Source organism: Aythya fuligula, chromosome 1 (assembly GCF_009819795.1).
Source record: "Aythya fuligula isolate bAytFul2 chromosome 1, bAytFul2.pri, whole genome shotgun sequence".
Taxonomy (NCBI): domain Eukaryota; kingdom Metazoa; phylum Chordata; class Aves; order Anseriformes; family Anatidae; genus Aythya; species Aythya fuligula.
In genome coordinates, this window is record NC_045559.1 from 130,719,181 (window position 1) to 130,735,606 (window position 16,426).

At 38.1% G+C, this 16,426-nt stretch overlaps 1 protein-coding gene across 1 annotated transcript in view; it reads right to left on the reverse strand.

Moving 5' to 3' along the window:
- Nucleotides 1-714: 714 nt before the first annotated feature.
- The window catches only part of CLCN4 (chloride voltage-gated channel 4), a 44,085-nt gene continuing 28,373 nt past the window's right edge, over nucleotides 715-16,426 (reverse strand). Inside the window, exons 9-12 of the mRNA XM_032207627.1 lie at nucleotides 15,186-15,372; nucleotides 12,308-12,706; nucleotides 6,504-6,720; nucleotides 715-4,993 (exon numbers count right to left, since the gene is read on the reverse strand). Of these exons, the coding sequence (XP_032063518.1) occupies nucleotides 4,903-4,993; nucleotides 6,504-6,720; nucleotides 12,308-12,706; nucleotides 15,186-15,372 (894 nt within the window). The 3' untranslated portion in view covers nucleotides 715-4,902. The remainder of the gene's footprint in view (nucleotides 4,994-6,503; nucleotides 6,721-12,307; nucleotides 12,707-15,185; nucleotides 15,373-16,426) is intronic.

A 16,426-nucleotide genomic window follows, 5' to 3' on the forward strand; every position in this document is an offset into this window, starting at 1 on the left:
CACCAGCTTCTGAAGTGAGTAATTTAACTTAAATTAGGATAATGCTGACATATCAGTCTTATCAGATTTGTTCCCTGGAGCATGCCTTTAAATCTGTAATGCTTCTTTTGGATAAACCATTGATTAATGTCTTATTTGCATAATGCCATAGCGCCTTTCTATTTGCTTGTTAGTACATTAATCAGGATGAATCTCATTTTCTGCTACTACATAAAAGTTCTGTCATTTAAGGGATGTTTCATCCAAGTAAATGTGCACAACTGAACCTGCCATTTTCAGTCTTTGGGCCTAGCTCTAAACTAAGGTAAAAATGAAAAAAAAAAAAAAAAAAAAAAAAAAAAAAAACAAAGTCTGAAATAGTAAGGGCTTTGTGACATTTAACTTTAAACAAATTTCATGACGATTGTAAACAGAAGAGCCTGATAGGATAAATCTTTTTTCTTCTCTTTTTAGATTTCTTTAATAAAGGATTTGTGATGCTGAAGTGAAAATAATTTCCTTCCAAAAATGAAACAGCCAGCTGTCAAGGTTGATTCTTTGAAGTCTACTTCATGGACTAACTTCTAATTTCATATGAAGTAACCCAAAGCTGAACTAGATATCCTAAAGCATTAATCCGGCTTGAATTATTCCTATAGGCGGTAAAAAGAAACATCAAAATCATACAGAGACATTATGATACAATATTCCAATTAATAATATGTTCAAGCAATGTTTCCAATACAGTAAGTCAGTTTTATTTAAAAAATAGAGTCCAATCATTGTTTTTGATAAGGTGCAACATATATACCATTTTCTACAGTTAAAACAAACAAAAAAAGCAAAACAATATTCTTAACAATAGTGTCATTCCAACACAGAATCAATGGGTCTTCTGTAATTCTTAAACATTCTTTTTCTGCTTCTGCAAAGCATAAGAATTAATAATTAGTGTCACTGTGACAGCCAAAGGATCTGGCTAATCCCATCCATGTTCTCTGTTTTAATAAACTTTCTGGTACAAATTGCTTCAAGTATACATCAGAAGCTGAATGTAACTGAACACAGTTCATGCAAAACAAAGGTACAATACTGAACTTGCATCATTCAAAGGTTTTTGTTCTCTTGTTTAATGTGACATCAAAGTCCAACTGCTTGAATGTGAGGATTTAAATCCAACTACATGAATGTGAGGTTGCATAAACTGAACGCTGGATATCAAAGTACATATGTAACTCAGATTCAACAGGCTATTTTGAGTTTTACAGATTCAAATACTTAAGGCTGAGATCTATGCCTTTTAGAGTCTATTCACTGACTTCTGAGACACATTTGGGAATAAGGATGGAAAATGGTAACTAATAATGGGCTTGTTATGGGGAATTATTACATTATAACTGCATTTTTTGCAAAAAGCATGATATTAATTTATACAAGTGTTTTCCATGCAGCCACTCAAACTCTAAGAGCAATGAAAATTGTAGCATGAAGGAAATTCAGCAGAAGGACTTACAGCCAACTACCATCTCTGGAAGTTTTCTCATTATCGAAGTCTGTCCTATTTCTAAGCTTTCCTCATCATTCTAGCATTAACTCAGCCATGATAACACCAAGCAGCTGAAGTCAGCTATTCCTATGCCATTTCTGCAGAGCTAGATGTCAGTCCCTGCTCTAAGGGGATTTAGTGTATTTTGAACAGACTTTGGAACTAAGAGCAGCAGTCTAACCACCCATGTACACAGTTACACATTCAAACCTTTTTCTCTGACCCTTAAATATTTAAACGATGCCATTTAAAGAGGAACATGTTTGGTAAAAAAGAGCTGGACCCTCATTTACCCACCTTCTAGCTTGGGTCGTAGTCCCAAAGTTAAAGTCTCAATTGCTTCTGTTGTTGCTTCCTACAAACTACCACCATGCTGGTCTTATGGACCCTGTTCTTAAGTCCTTGAACATCCCTGAGTCCTTCTCATATGCAGCCTAATAAGAGGAGCCAACAAGATATCACAGAGCTGGCTGTTGGTTTTAGTGGATCAGGCCTCTGGGTACTAAGGCGAATTTGCCACGCAAGTTTATGCCTATGCATAACCATGGACTGAGCCATAACCCTAGTCAATACCCAGATGAGTTTGTATTCACAACGAGTTTAATCTCAGTTAGCTGACTCAATATCTTTTTCCTCAGGAAATGACATTTTATTTCAGCATGGATGTATTATCCTGGTTTCTGTTAGCAAACACATGCTCTGAATGCTCTTCAAAGTTAGCTCTGCCATGGACTAAATTCTAGTGTGGCATGGACTGAAATTTCCTTGGCCAACAGAGAAGGCATTAAGACCTCTCCTTTTCCCTGACATATGTGAAGCATGGGGTTTGATTTCAATTAAATGGACTTCCTAACTTATTTCAATTGACTTCTGAGCAAAAGAGGTATTTAGAAGTGTTCAAGTGGGAGAGTTTGCACATTTGCTTCCCACATAAACATACAGGGAGATGGAGAAAGTGTTCATCAAACATATACTAACATTAAGATCTATAAGAATGAAAAGTTAAACACTTCAGTTTCAATATCAGAGCAAGAGTGCCCTCAAAAGTTAGCAAGCTTAGATTCTCATAATTTTGGTTAGAACCTGACATTTGTACTAAGCCCCATTTGGGCTTAGTTTTGGAAATTTACTGATTTTTTAAGATGGCATCTCTCTTCAGATGAGGGAATCCAATTTTCAGGAGCTTGGTGGTTAAGTCGGTTGCTTTTTTATGAGTTTGGTTGATGACTGCTTCAAAGACAAAACAAAAGAAACAACAATGTTATGTTGCATTTCCTATTTTCAGAGTGAAAGGGTTGCTCAGTCCTATAGTTTTCATAGTTTTAACAATATCCCTTTAATAATACATTGTACTGCAGATGTTTAACAAAAATATACACTGAAATATCTATGGGCTTTGGCCAGAGCTACATATATTTATGTCAGTCTGTTGCAAACACTATTGTTAAATGCTGTATTTAGCAGATTAAAATTATCCTTTCACTTCCGTTTCTTTTACTTAAACAATTTGGGCCATAGTTTTTGTGAATGCAGTGGGACACCTGCCAGACGGAAGCAGGGTCACTGGAGATAAGAGGAAGAATTTGTAACTTTGGGCATCTAACTTAGGGTGCACCTGGCTAGTTGTCTCAGTTCAGGGACACAATGATCATGCACACTGCCTACAATTTAACACAGTTTGGGTTTTGTCTGGAGTAATGAAAGGTTCATCTGGCATATTCTTCTTCCATAATCTCTGTCTCTGAAAAATATTTGGATGCAAAAGATGCATCCAAACTGGTATCTACTGGTATCTATATATATTTGAGCAAAAATAGTAGAGGATTTAGATGCCTCAATGAATAGTCCAGACTCTCAGGTGGTCAGAAGGCCCTCCTGCTGGGGATTCGAGGAACCTAAGTTAGGATCCAGCCTAACTCCAGTCATTATCTTTATGTTGCTGGTTGTAAACCAAACACTGGGCAGTGTGAATTATGTGTTACTTAGCGTAGAATTTGGTCACCTATTAGTGACAGCAGTCTTGACTAAAGTGCTAGTATTTTGACACAGACAATGTTGACTGTGTTTATCTTATGCAGGACCAGAACCAGGGTTTAAGAAAACGTAGCATTTTTACCTGAGTGGCTTAGAGGTTCCTACTGAGGGTTCTTGCTGCAAATAGATCAGTAATTAAAGCCTTGCTATTGTCATTTGCATTCTCAGTTGCTTTGATCCCTTATCCTTGCCACAGTGTTGTGGGGAGCAATTCTGCAGTCCTATTACTAACAGTAGAAGTGTAAAGAGTAGATCTGCTACAGAATAAATGTCTGTGGTTGTTAAATTAACTTAACCGATCTCTTGGCAGGCGCGGACAAGTGCCAAGAAAAGGCAACAAAGAAAAGGAACTAAATGGAGAATAAGAAATCAATGCAGAACTTCATAAGTCTGTGAAAAATTATTTTTGTTTACATAAGGGGAGGCAGGCGAAAGATTCTATTTCTTGTCACTAGCTTTGATGAGAGCTGGATACCAGTCTCCCTTTTCTGCCTTTGAAAATACCTCCATGGGCTTTTATGCTTTTTCCTGTTGTCATAGCAAACCACGTAATACTAAATATTACAGTACCTGTATGCAAAATTGCATAGAGAAATAATAAATCCTTAGAAATAAGTCACATTTCAATATTAATAAAGAAAAGCTGTTTGACAGAAATGCTGAACTGTATATTTATAAATTGTATATATATAAATTGTAAAATTCAAAGGACTAAAACAGGGAGCAGGGGACACTACATTTTAAAATGAATTTAAGTGTGCTTTTGCTCCTTTAATTTCAGTCCCAAAACACTTAACTTTTAAAAAAATAAATGAGGGTGACAAAAATTTTCATTTTAAAATATGACGTTTTTTTTCTCATGAAAATGGTATAATTCTCTAGCAAACAAATAGCCATGATTTCAGTAACAAATACAACTGGCATTACTCATACACGCTCCCTAGTTTGGAACACAAATCTTTGCTAACAATTTATGCATAAACGGTGTCTGCTAGTCTTCACACCTGCCTCCTGAGTTCCTGTGAATGTTTATGCATCCCACTGGTGCTCCTGGCTCTTTGTCTCTCAGCACCACATCACTTACGCCCACCAATGCACCAATTGAGCTGTTAGGTAACTCATTAAGGAAACACAGCTTGATGTCTGCAGCTGCTCAGAGCTTCTAAACTGCTTTCCTCATTAAATAAGTGCCATCCTGCATCCACTCCCTCTGTCGGAGACATATTAGGCCATTCCTCAGACACATTACATTTTCTCTTTAAACAAAATGAAACACTGAACATAGCCTTTGTGTTAATCTAGAAGGGATTCCTCTGGGGTTACTTTCTTCGTCCTTTACCAGACTAGTTAAACATGATAGATTCAGGGTCCTGGTTTGCCATTTGAGCCATATGTCTTAATACATCCTTTTTAGTTATGATACCCAGCAGCCTCCTAGAGGAGAAAAGGAAAGGAAAGGTCAACAATCATCTCATTTATCATGCTTTTTTTTTTCCTCTTTAGCTACAGGGACATTTTTAGTGCTTCCATTAACACTGTCCATCCTATTTCCTAGAAATTCTGTTTTATAAAAAGCATTCTCACTTCATGTATGTTTACTACCTCAGCCATGATCATTAAATGAAATATTTTGGGTTGTTATCTCCTTTTGCTGAGAACATGATTGAGCAAGGAGCTACAATTACCGACATTTCATATGACAAACTAATGAATTCCCTTAGGCTCAGGCTGCAGAGGATCCACAGCATAAAACCAAGGCACCAGTGACCTGATGTAGGACATGCATGGGGTTTAATAGTACATGAACTAAGCAAAAGCATGGGCTTTCTGAAACTCTCACTTTCTGACATAACACTTCCTTCAACTTTGAGTGATAATTTCACACTTATATGATACTAAATGAATTGTATCTGTCACAAAATGTGAGACTTACAGGTCATCTAGCCCCAAGAGTAAAAAAACTTTTTAACGCTCAATGTTCCAGGGTTTTTATTTATATTCCTTGAAGGCAGTGAGGCACTGAATTTTGAAACTATGTCCTTGTTAGAGCTATTCCACCTTTCATTTAGTGAAATGAACTAAAAGAACTCAAGATGAAAATTTCCAAATTGAAGCACCTCAAAACAGAACCTACACGTCTGTCCCAAGAAATGGTACTTGTTTTTTATAATGCTGAGTGCACTCTGTTGATACTAACAGATTATATGCAATGTATTTGAATAACAAAAAGGGGTTTTGCAGAAGACTAAATTTTAGTCTTCCACATTTGAAAATGATGGCTCTACTTTTGCGGTCCTGTTGTAAAGTTCCTGTGATGAGCAATACTCCCAAATTAACGGAAACCTCATTGGAACCACCAGATTTATTTCTACTGCATACTATGCAGCTTTATGCTCTTCTAATGTCATGTTTGCCCACACTTTTTCGTGGACTTTCAGTTTATATGACTTTGAACTTTCCATTAAAGAAAGCAGAATGAATTAATTTTCCTCAACTGACATCTTTATCACAGTCTTTATAAGTATCCAATCTAGCTGGATGTCTAGGAACAGGCACATCATTTGCAAACAATACTACTTGCCAGATCTGCTTCTGTTGAAAATGAAAATACAGTAGGAGTCACAACAGATTATTTTGTATTTATCTTTACCTTATTTAAATAAAAATACACTAAGGACTTGGCAGAATAGCATGAACCATGACTCCCAGTAGGAGCATTTTGGTTGTGAGTCTGATTTCTTTTGCTGCCCTGAAGAGAGACTGGGCACACTTCCCTTCGGTTTTCCACCCACAAAATAGGATATAAATATTCATCTGAGTGTCTCAGAGGTGCTGATTAATTAGTTACTATCTATACTTGGCTTTAGATGCACAAACAGTGTTTTTGTTAATGCTAAAGAAAACCTAAGATTCTTGAAGCGTGCTTGACTCAGCATCTACTCACCCACTGCGAGTGACAAGACACTGTCGGAGTCCAAGTTTCCGGAAGATATCTACCACGGTCTCCATTGGTGTGTGGTCAGTGACGGTGAAAGGGCTCAGGTTGAGAATACGCCGCAACTTCAGTGGATGGGGACTATTGGGTGGCAGTTCTGGGGGGTCCTCAGTGAAATACACAATGGAATTGCTCACCACCCCATCCTGACGCTGCCTTGCATTCTCTGCATAAAGAAAGATCAAGGCAGACCATGAGTCAGGCCTGTTAATCAGGCTTGATAATAACAATGAAAAAACTATGTCCTCCCTTGGAAAGCAGAGGCAGTAGTAGCCTTTTGTCAGACAGTTACCGAGGTCCTAAGAGTTGAGGTCTTGGAGAAAATATGAGTTTCCTTCTGATATAGTTTGCTCAACATTTTTACAAATACATACTTTTACTTGATTGGCATAATGTTTTCCTGAATAAAAGCGTGGCTCATTGCATTCATTAACATCACTAATCCAAATCACTGTCAAATTCAAATGGTTATAGGATGTTTCCTCCATTGTGAGAATCACAACAGAAACTTCTATTGCACACATGAAGGAGAGGAGTCAACAGCCTGTATATGGTCCCAGTCGCTTTGGAGCAGCCTATTTGTTTCCTGATTTCTCAGTGGGGCTGATGAAACCTGAGCATGGCAAATTTATTTATGAACGTAAAAGTAGCAAAAGACTAAATCACTTCCCAGGAATATGGGAGCAGTGTGGGTGTTATTCTAGAATGGCACACCTCTCCAGGTTGCAGGGAAAATTATGCACTTTTGCACTTAAGTTCTCAAATAGAGTTTATATAGAGAGACTCTAAAAGGGCAGAAAAAATAAGCTTCCTACTTAACAGAAGATACCAAAAGGAGGAACAATATATAGCAGTAAATGAGTTTGATACATTTTCCTCAACAGTATGTATTTGAACCTTTTCAAAAGGTCAAAAGCTTTCATTCATACTTTGATCAAACGATGAAGTGAACTGCACACTACAGCTGGATTTTACATGATCAGTATAAGCCTTTTACTTTAAAGTATCACCCCACAAGAATTCTTAGCATAGAAGTGGTTTATTTTCTCTGTAGTGTTTACCTCATTTCTATTCATCACTACAGGGTGTGAACAACGTTTGAGATGGATTTCCAAATGAAAGACTACTTGTCTTTCCCCAGAAAAAGTATATCTTTTGTTTGGCTCTGAGGGTTTCATTCTTTCTTTTTTTTTTTTTTTTTGTATAAATTCTTGGAAATGGTATGAATTGTTATCTTTGATTAATATAGGCTGCTTCTGTTCTTGAGAGGCACAGCAAATCAGACATACTCAAAGCATATGTATATATTCTTGGAGCTCATTTCCATCAATCAAAATGCAGAAACTTGCTTCTGCAACTTGTAACGTGTAGACAGTAATGGTTTCCAACATGTTCCAGCTGCACTTTTTTCCTTGTAATGATCATTGTCTTGTAATATTTCTGGAACCAGAGCAGTGCTGGCTCAAACCTAGTATCACTATATTATGATTCTCAACTTTCTCACTCCACATATTACAAGTCCTATTGCAATTTATAGGAATGATGCTAACTTTGTCTCATCTTGTTTTGATTCATACATCCAATTTCAAGTGTGAACATGCCTGCATAACTCTTTGATATATGATCTGCAGTAAGAGGTATCATTAATCAAACTGAAGGTAAGTCCCACCCTTTGATAAAAGCCCTTGACAGCTAGGTATTTCCTTCCTGAAGCTGCACCCAAAGCAACAGGCCCAAGCACTTTAGTTACTACTTGCTGTTCCCAAAGCAGCAATGACCCTGGACAACAGTGATTAGCCAAAGCCATGACTTCACTCTTCAAAGCCAAACATCTCTCTGGAGCAACTTGAATGATGTAGTAATTTTGAGCAAATTCAGTAGCATCATAAAAATGGTGGACTTTATATGCAATCTCACTGCATGGAGGAGTTAAGAGAGAAGGTAAAACAGAAGAACAGATGATTTTTGCAGTCAGTGGATAAGGAAAATAGATATAACTTAACAGAAGGAGTGGATGGTGATGTCTGGCTCTACAGAGTAATCAATACAGAAGACTTTTGTCATAGCTACAGAGTGAATTAATTCTCCCAAATGTGAAATGGCCTCTCATATTCAGGAGTTCACAGCCTATGTTAACTATGTTGCTCTTTCAATTCCACATTGGGGAAAGCACATTATGCCGGCTACCTGGTTTGTGTCCTGGATTCTGCCTTCTGTACAACACCTCTGAAGCTAGCCAAATGAAAAAAGAGCTTTACAGAGTCAAATACTCCCCGACTGTAAGACTGTAAAGTAGGAGTCATCTTAAACATAGACACATATTCCCAGAGGGTGACTCTGACCACCCAAGTTCACCTGACCTGCTTGCCCGCCTGCTCAACAAGGACCAACAGAAGGACTCAATCCTCCTGAAGGTGCTTCAGAGCAATCACAAGTGGCATTGCCATCCACTTTACAGGGACTGGATACATTTCTAGAGCAAGTCAGTTGTGTGAGGGAATTTCTCCCGTGAATTCCCTGGGTCTGCACACTGCGGATGCACATTTAATCAAGCAAGAGAAAGCTGAAGTTTCTTAGCTGAAAGCATATACTCAGAAATATTCTATGATTGTATATAATGTCACAACATGTCATTGCATAGAGGTACCAAAGCTAGTTCAAACTGAGGATACATTCTGTGGAGCACAATGTAGTAAAAGCAGAGATACATCTGCAAGCCTTACTCTGATTTTCCAAAGGCCTCATTCTCTGGCTACAGGGCTGCACAGATGGGGCTATACTGGTTGTAGAGATTACTCCAGTATCTCTGGATGCTGTCAGGCTGAACAGGAGATAAGAACCCGAACAGGAGAATAAAAGATGCTTTACCACATGTGATGTCTGTCTCCTGGCCAGTAATTTTATAGTTTAGAGAGACTTAGGGTATGGCTCCATGAACACAACTGTGAAGCAAGCTGAGGTGGAAGTTCACAACACATTCTCTGTCATACAACACATACTCTGTCATTATTTATTACCCAAGAGCAGAAACGACTTCTGCAATAAATGCAAAGCAACTTTACCCTTCAGTGAAAGATTAACTATCAAAACATTGCTAGCTTGGTACAAAACCAGTGTTTTGCTCTGCCCTGTACTGGAATCATATACCATGTCTCTTAGAAAAGTGATACCAAATCTAGATTTTAAGTCACAAAGACACAAACCATACTCACCTAAAGTTATGAAGTACTGGAAAGATTAACTGTTGTATCACAGAGTTGGCCCAGAATGAAATCAGGGAGCAGTCATGTCCAGCACAAGAGAAAGACCATTACCAAAGGTCCCTTACAGCTAAGCCTCTTAGGAAAACTTATCTATGAAGATAAGATTTTGGTTTTAAATCTCAGTTCTGTCTCTGATTCTATTAAAGATACTCTTAATTAGATCAGGTCAGGACACAGTACCTTTTCTTCTGGAATATGTGGATGTCAGAGAAACAGTTTTCAAACAGGAAAGCATTTTGATCTAAAATGTTCACTGAGTTTATTCTTAATTAATTTCTTTGTTATTGTGCATAGCTGGGCATTTTCACATATCTCCTAGCAAGCCTATTCAACCATGTTGAATTTATGTTGCCATTTATGACCTGAATCAAAAGATTCAGCTGCTCAAACTTATGACTCACTTCAGACTGTGTCAGATCTTTCTGGTTTTGAAGTGAGGGCTTTGCACCTTCACTCCATGCAGTTTTCTCACTGACATACCTCTCTGCAAGGGAGACGCAGAAGGCTATAAAGTTAGGATGGCAGCAAGTGTTACAGCCCTGACATGTCATGCACACTGTAAAAGCCAGACATGGGGCAGGCCAAAAACATTTAATTAAGGTTTTTTACTTCTCACAGGGGATTGCAGAAGACATTTGAAAATTATTAGCAAAAGTAGGATAAAATACAAACTATTTCATAAATGGCATAAACTCTTAGCATTTATGCTTTTGGTGAAACTACAGGCACATACTTACTATCCTAGATTGGATGTACACCTTTTGTTACTACCAAAGGAAGATTAGCCCTCAGACAAAACTGGTTGTTTAAAGAGGGCATTGCAGCAGACTTGGACCTTACTTTGGTGTATTTAAAATTCTCTTATACTGAGACTGGTATGCAGAGGATTATGACTTCATAGACGCTTTTTTTCCCTTCTTTTTAGAGGAAGAAGCAACCAGTGATAGTGTGTTTTTAACAAAATAAATAAATTAATTAATTAAATTCCCATACACCTTGGAAGTTAAGTTGCAATTGTGTAGTTAGAGGAGCTGTAAAACTGGCAGCAATATCTGTTCTGCTTTCCTGTGTTTTGAGAAATTCCTTATAAATGCAAAATTAATTGAGTTCATAGACTCTTTTCTGTGTAATTGCAATGGCAACTTACACCACAGAAGGGCAAAAAACAGAAACGCATTTCTTACTGAAGAGAATTCTGCATTGCATATTATAGGGAGAAAATTGGGCTCTGTCATTTCTTTTTCTCTTCTGTATATAGCATCCCAGCACTGATGAATTTCTGCTATTGGATGAGAAGAGAAAAACCAAGTAACAGCTGAACACCCCTGAATAAATGAATATAAATTTTAGGTCTGATCACTTGGAATGAATCTCTTTACATCTGATAGACAGAAATACACATGTATCCAAAAATGTGCTTTTAAAGAGCACCATTCTTTCAAATCTCATTTTAGTTTTGTGAGAAGTCCTTGTGAGCAGGAAAGTAGGCTTCTAAACCCAAGTTTCTATTTAGGGATTTTCTTTTCTGAAGAGTATAGAAGTTTCCTCAGCTCCATCTGAGACAGCAGCTTTTTTAAAGGTACCTGAAGCAGAAGGATGAAACAGGCTCACACAGAGAGGAATAATTCCTTTTCAGGGAGATTAGGATATTCCTAATTCACCCCTCTGCAAAGTATAAGGCAGCCATGCCCTGCCAGCAGCCTGTCTGGCCGCCTGGGTGGCCTTCAGCACCATAGGACTCAGATTGAGAGCAGACCATGGAGTTGATTTCCCAGGCTTGCAGACCTCTGCAGACTTGGGTCTCTGGGTATAAGGAAGGTGGAAACGCTTTCATATAACACATCTTTGCGATCCCCACCTAGCCATCAGACCATACAGGAAAGGATCTGATGGGTCAAAATCCTTATGGATCTAGATCATGCTGTAAGTTAACCGGCTAGCTCTACACCGGATGTTTAACAAAACTCAACCATCCTTTAACAAGAATTGAGATCTAATCACATCGACATCCTCCAATTAAAAGTTTTCCATCTCTAGTGCAAAACACCTGCACGTGAGAAAAAATTGAGATAGTGAAACAAAAAGAAATACATGGACATGCACCTTGTCACAGGGTGACAAAGGTTAGCAACTGCCCCAGCTGCCACTGGAAGCCCATGAGACTACAGGAAGCTCAGCACCACAGTGACATTTGATCTGGTTCTGGCAAACTTCTGGTCATACAAGTCGTGCTTATCTTTATTGTCTCTAGCACATTGTATGGTACTATTGTGAGTGACAACAAAATTATCTCACAAACATCAAGGCTACAGTTGCAATAGAAGAGCTTCCAGCTATGTGTCCTAGCAACAAGTAAAAGCCAGATTTGTGGAAAATTTGGCTTGGTTCTTATTTATCCACTCTTCAAGGTGAACAACACTGTTAACACCCTATGCTGTCAAAATCCCTAATGAAGTCACACTCACACATACACAGATACTCTCTACTCACTTATTGCAAGAATCAGCTCTCGTCTCTGTGCAAATCCAATAAGTCTCTCTGAGTCTTTTGAAACCACGACTGGAAAGCCATTGTAGTCAGTCTCCTTGATTAATGTCTCAACATCCTCCACAGTCATGCTGTCCTGTGTCAGAACAGAGAGAGGAGCTTCACCACGCCTCGGTCTCATGACATCTGTTGCCAGGGTTCGGTGTGTAAATTCATCCTTCACATCCAGAAACGGGTAACCATTCAGATGAATGTGAGCTTCATAGATCCCTTCTTTCCCAAAGGCATCTGCCACCCACTTGCTTGTGACAGCTGCAGCCATGAGAGGTACAATATACTCCAGGCCTCCAGTCAGCTCAAACATAATCACCACCAGAGAGACCGTCATTCGGGTAACACCACCTGCCAACAAGGAAAGCAGTCACATTCCCCTCAGTGCTCTTTAAGTGTACATGCTAAGCAACTCTTTCCTATTTTTGTGTCTTACACTCTAAAAGCCATGAGATTATTCATGATGACTACTTTGCCCTTATACTTTGTGAAGTATTTGGGGGATATTTACATGAAGAAAGAGATTTTTCATGTGCTGCAATTTTCATCAAAAAGGTTGAGTGAACTTGTTCAAGCCAAAGATGCCAACATTGAAAAGCAAATATTGAATGCTAAAAGCTTGTGCTGTCAAACCAGAAAGCATGCAAAAAAACTCAGCTACACTGAATACTTCGGAAACTAAACCTGAAAATAACTCCAAGGATCAGCTAAGTACCATGGCTGGGACAGGCAGGAGTACAGCCTAGGGAGCATTGACAGCTGGTCTTTCCATTGGGTTACCTGTAGCATTCATACTGAGAAGAAAACTGAGCATTATCTCCAGATATGCCATGGCTACAAAATTCTATACAAGAACAGTTTAGGGCCACTGACTGCAAGCTACATTACAGCTTAAACCCAAGATGTTGGTATTAGTATAACACCCAGTTTGAACCCAGACAACTTGGTCTAAAGCTACGTCTAGGCATGCAGCTATAGACAGGGTTGTAGTTATATTTTTCAATCCTTTTCCTCATATTACAAGCATACTTACTCCTTCAGTTTACATTAAAGGATAAAAACAATCATATAACTGTAGACAAGTGTGTATATATCACTGAATTATTAGGTAACATTTCTTTGCCTCTGTTCAAAAGGTAAAAGTAATAAATCTGCTACTTTTAGGCCTCAAAATATGGCACCATTTTAGATGCGAGAAATCAGCAAACAGGTCATTAAAAGATGTTTTTAATCTAGCAACATACAGGAAAATTAAATTGTTGATTATTTAACACGATGATCCGGATATAGCTTTCATCTCAGGAATGCCTTAATGACTGAGCCTGAAAAGCTGGGAGCAGATATCACAGTAAGGATCGTTTAATACTTCCTCTACTTGTTACAGGCTTTCCCTAAGCAAGACAGAACACTGGGCTTACGAATGAGTGGTTATCATGCTGCTGTATGTCTCAATGTACTATTAAAACCTCTGCACCTTGATTTGGACCTTTTGAAAGACGGTGTGACTGTTGACTAACCAATCAACAGGAATATCACAGCAAACGTTTTGTGTGTTGTTTCTTTTATGAACATTAAGACCATTTATGGGTAAGAAAAAGTGCTTTCCACTTTCTGGCAGTAAGATTAAACCTAGTTATTGTTACATCACTACATTGCTGTAGGTGTTCATACTCACAGTGGTCATCCAGATTGCCTTTAAAGTCTTTGGAGACAAACCAAATCCTTCAAGGACAAATTCATCCGTTCATTTGCCTGGTTTTAGATGTCTATTGCCAGATGAGACTGAACTTCTGAGTATCTCATTTTTCTGTATTGACTGTGACAAGTATCAACACAGCTCAGACGTTACTGTCTACATTACAGACAGTAAATTTAGACAGATAAATCCTACCCTTAGCTTCTCCATAACTGATCACACAAATGATCCAAACTTTGTTAACAAGAAATTCTGAAACTGACACTTTTCCAGCTCTTCTCTGAGTGCATCTTTTCACCCAATTACATTAAACATGTTATACCTCCCTACTGTTATTTTATCATCTAATGATTGTATCAATGATGACAACAAAAGGAGGTAAAACATGCACGTACAGAAGGGGAAAGACATGATAAGGCAAAAATGTGTTCAGATGGCATTCTTGCAACATTCCTGTTAGATTTATGCCCAGAAATTTGATACATGAGGAAAGATTCAATGATCTAGCACTAAAAGTTAACAGGTCATTCTTTTTAAATCCAAGGACGCTTAGTGATTAAATGTAATCAAATTTATTTGCCTATGGTCAAAATGAAAACAAAAAGACAACCCAGTTGACCAGTGTGTGTTACACAGCCATAATAAGACACCATATTTTTACCTCTGTGTTGGTTAAGATTTGGCCAGACCTGGGAATCTGTTTCCTGCACTAGAGAGAGAGCACAATCTAAACAAGAAGTAGCTTTACTCCAGCTACTGTGAATTTCATTATACCTAAGGAAAAACAAAACAAAAAAATACCTACTGAAATCAGTAGACTAACTTTAATTCTTTCATTCTTTGTGCATTTTTTCTTGTTGGTTTGGTTTGGTTTGGTTTTTGTTTTTGTCTTTGTTTTGTTTATTGTTGTTTTTTTTTCAGATTAGAAGGAGCAGGCATTGGTGACTGCAAACTGCTTGTGTTGACTACATGGTAGAGACCCTTTGAGGAAGCTGCCCATGCTTTAGCTCATCAAATTCATTACATCCAGAAAGCCAGCACAGAACCTAATACAAATATAAAGCTGTCTTAAGCCAATTTGTAGGTGCCCAAATACCCATGTTACACATGCACAGTGATCAACAGGTACTGTACCCAAGCAAGCTGCCGCTCCCACCATAGCATAAAGTCCTGGTGTGACACAGTCTGCCCCAGGTCTGCACCAGTTCCTGAAGATGATCCAGTCATGATGGTGATACGCCAGCTGCTCTACTCCAATCCCAACCATCCTGCCAGCCATGGCTCCAACAGCCATACTGGGAATGAAGAGGCCTGAAGGGATCTTGAATAAAATATAGACACATGAGTGCATCAACAAAAATGACCAGTAATGAAATTATTGATCAAACCATTAATTGTTTATTATTGGAAACAAAAGAACACTTTTTCCTTATTAAAAGCTAGATCAGAAGGCTGTAGCTTTTTGGCAGCCTACAGTGATGTTCCCCATAGGCTTCTGCAGTGACTGAGTTTGTGCAACTACATGTATATTAACAGCTTTATGTAATTTTAATGCATTTTTATAGCCATTTTGAATCCTTCCTGCTGCATCACACTGAATTTGATAAATAAATGGTATTTCTGAATCATGGTCTGTTTTTAAAGCCAGGATGTTCCTGTTTTTGACTTTATTGCTTCCTCATCAGAAGCTGCTGATGGCTGTGTCATGGGCTTGAGAATAAGCCTGACTGAAAATAACATCTTGAATTCAATGCCTCTCACATGAAGTACTTTACAACTTTTCTGCTACTCCTTCAGGCTAAATCAAACCAGATTTTAAATTAAATGTCAAGCACAGAATAAAATTTTAGAGAAAAGTGGCTGAGTGCTCAGAGGCAGATATTTCTTCATCTCAGTTTGCTATGTATTCTCCTGGAAGCTCTATGAATCATTACCTTCTTGTATGCTACACAGACAAGTCACAAATCATTAAAAAAAAATAAAAATAAAAGAAAAAAAGGAGAAGAGGGGAAGGATTAGAAAGAGGTAGAGAAAGAGGTAGAGAAAGGAAAAAGGAAAAAGGAAAAAGGAAAAAGGAAAAAGGAAAAAGGAAAAAGGAAAAAGGAAAAAGGAAAAAGGAAAAAGGAAAAAGGAAAAAGGAAAAGAGAAAAGGGAAAGAGAAAAGGGAAAGAGAAAAGGGAAAGAGAAAAGGGAAAGGAGAAAGGGAAAATGGAAAAGGAAAAAGGGAAAGGGGAAAAAGGGAAAGGAGAAAGGGAAAAAGGGAAAAAGGGAAAAAGGGAAAAAGGGAAAAAGGGAAAAAGGGAAAAAGGGAAAAAGGGAAAAGGAAGGCAGGTCATTTTGCCCATTTTGCCTCAGCCAAGTGAATTTTTTCTTAG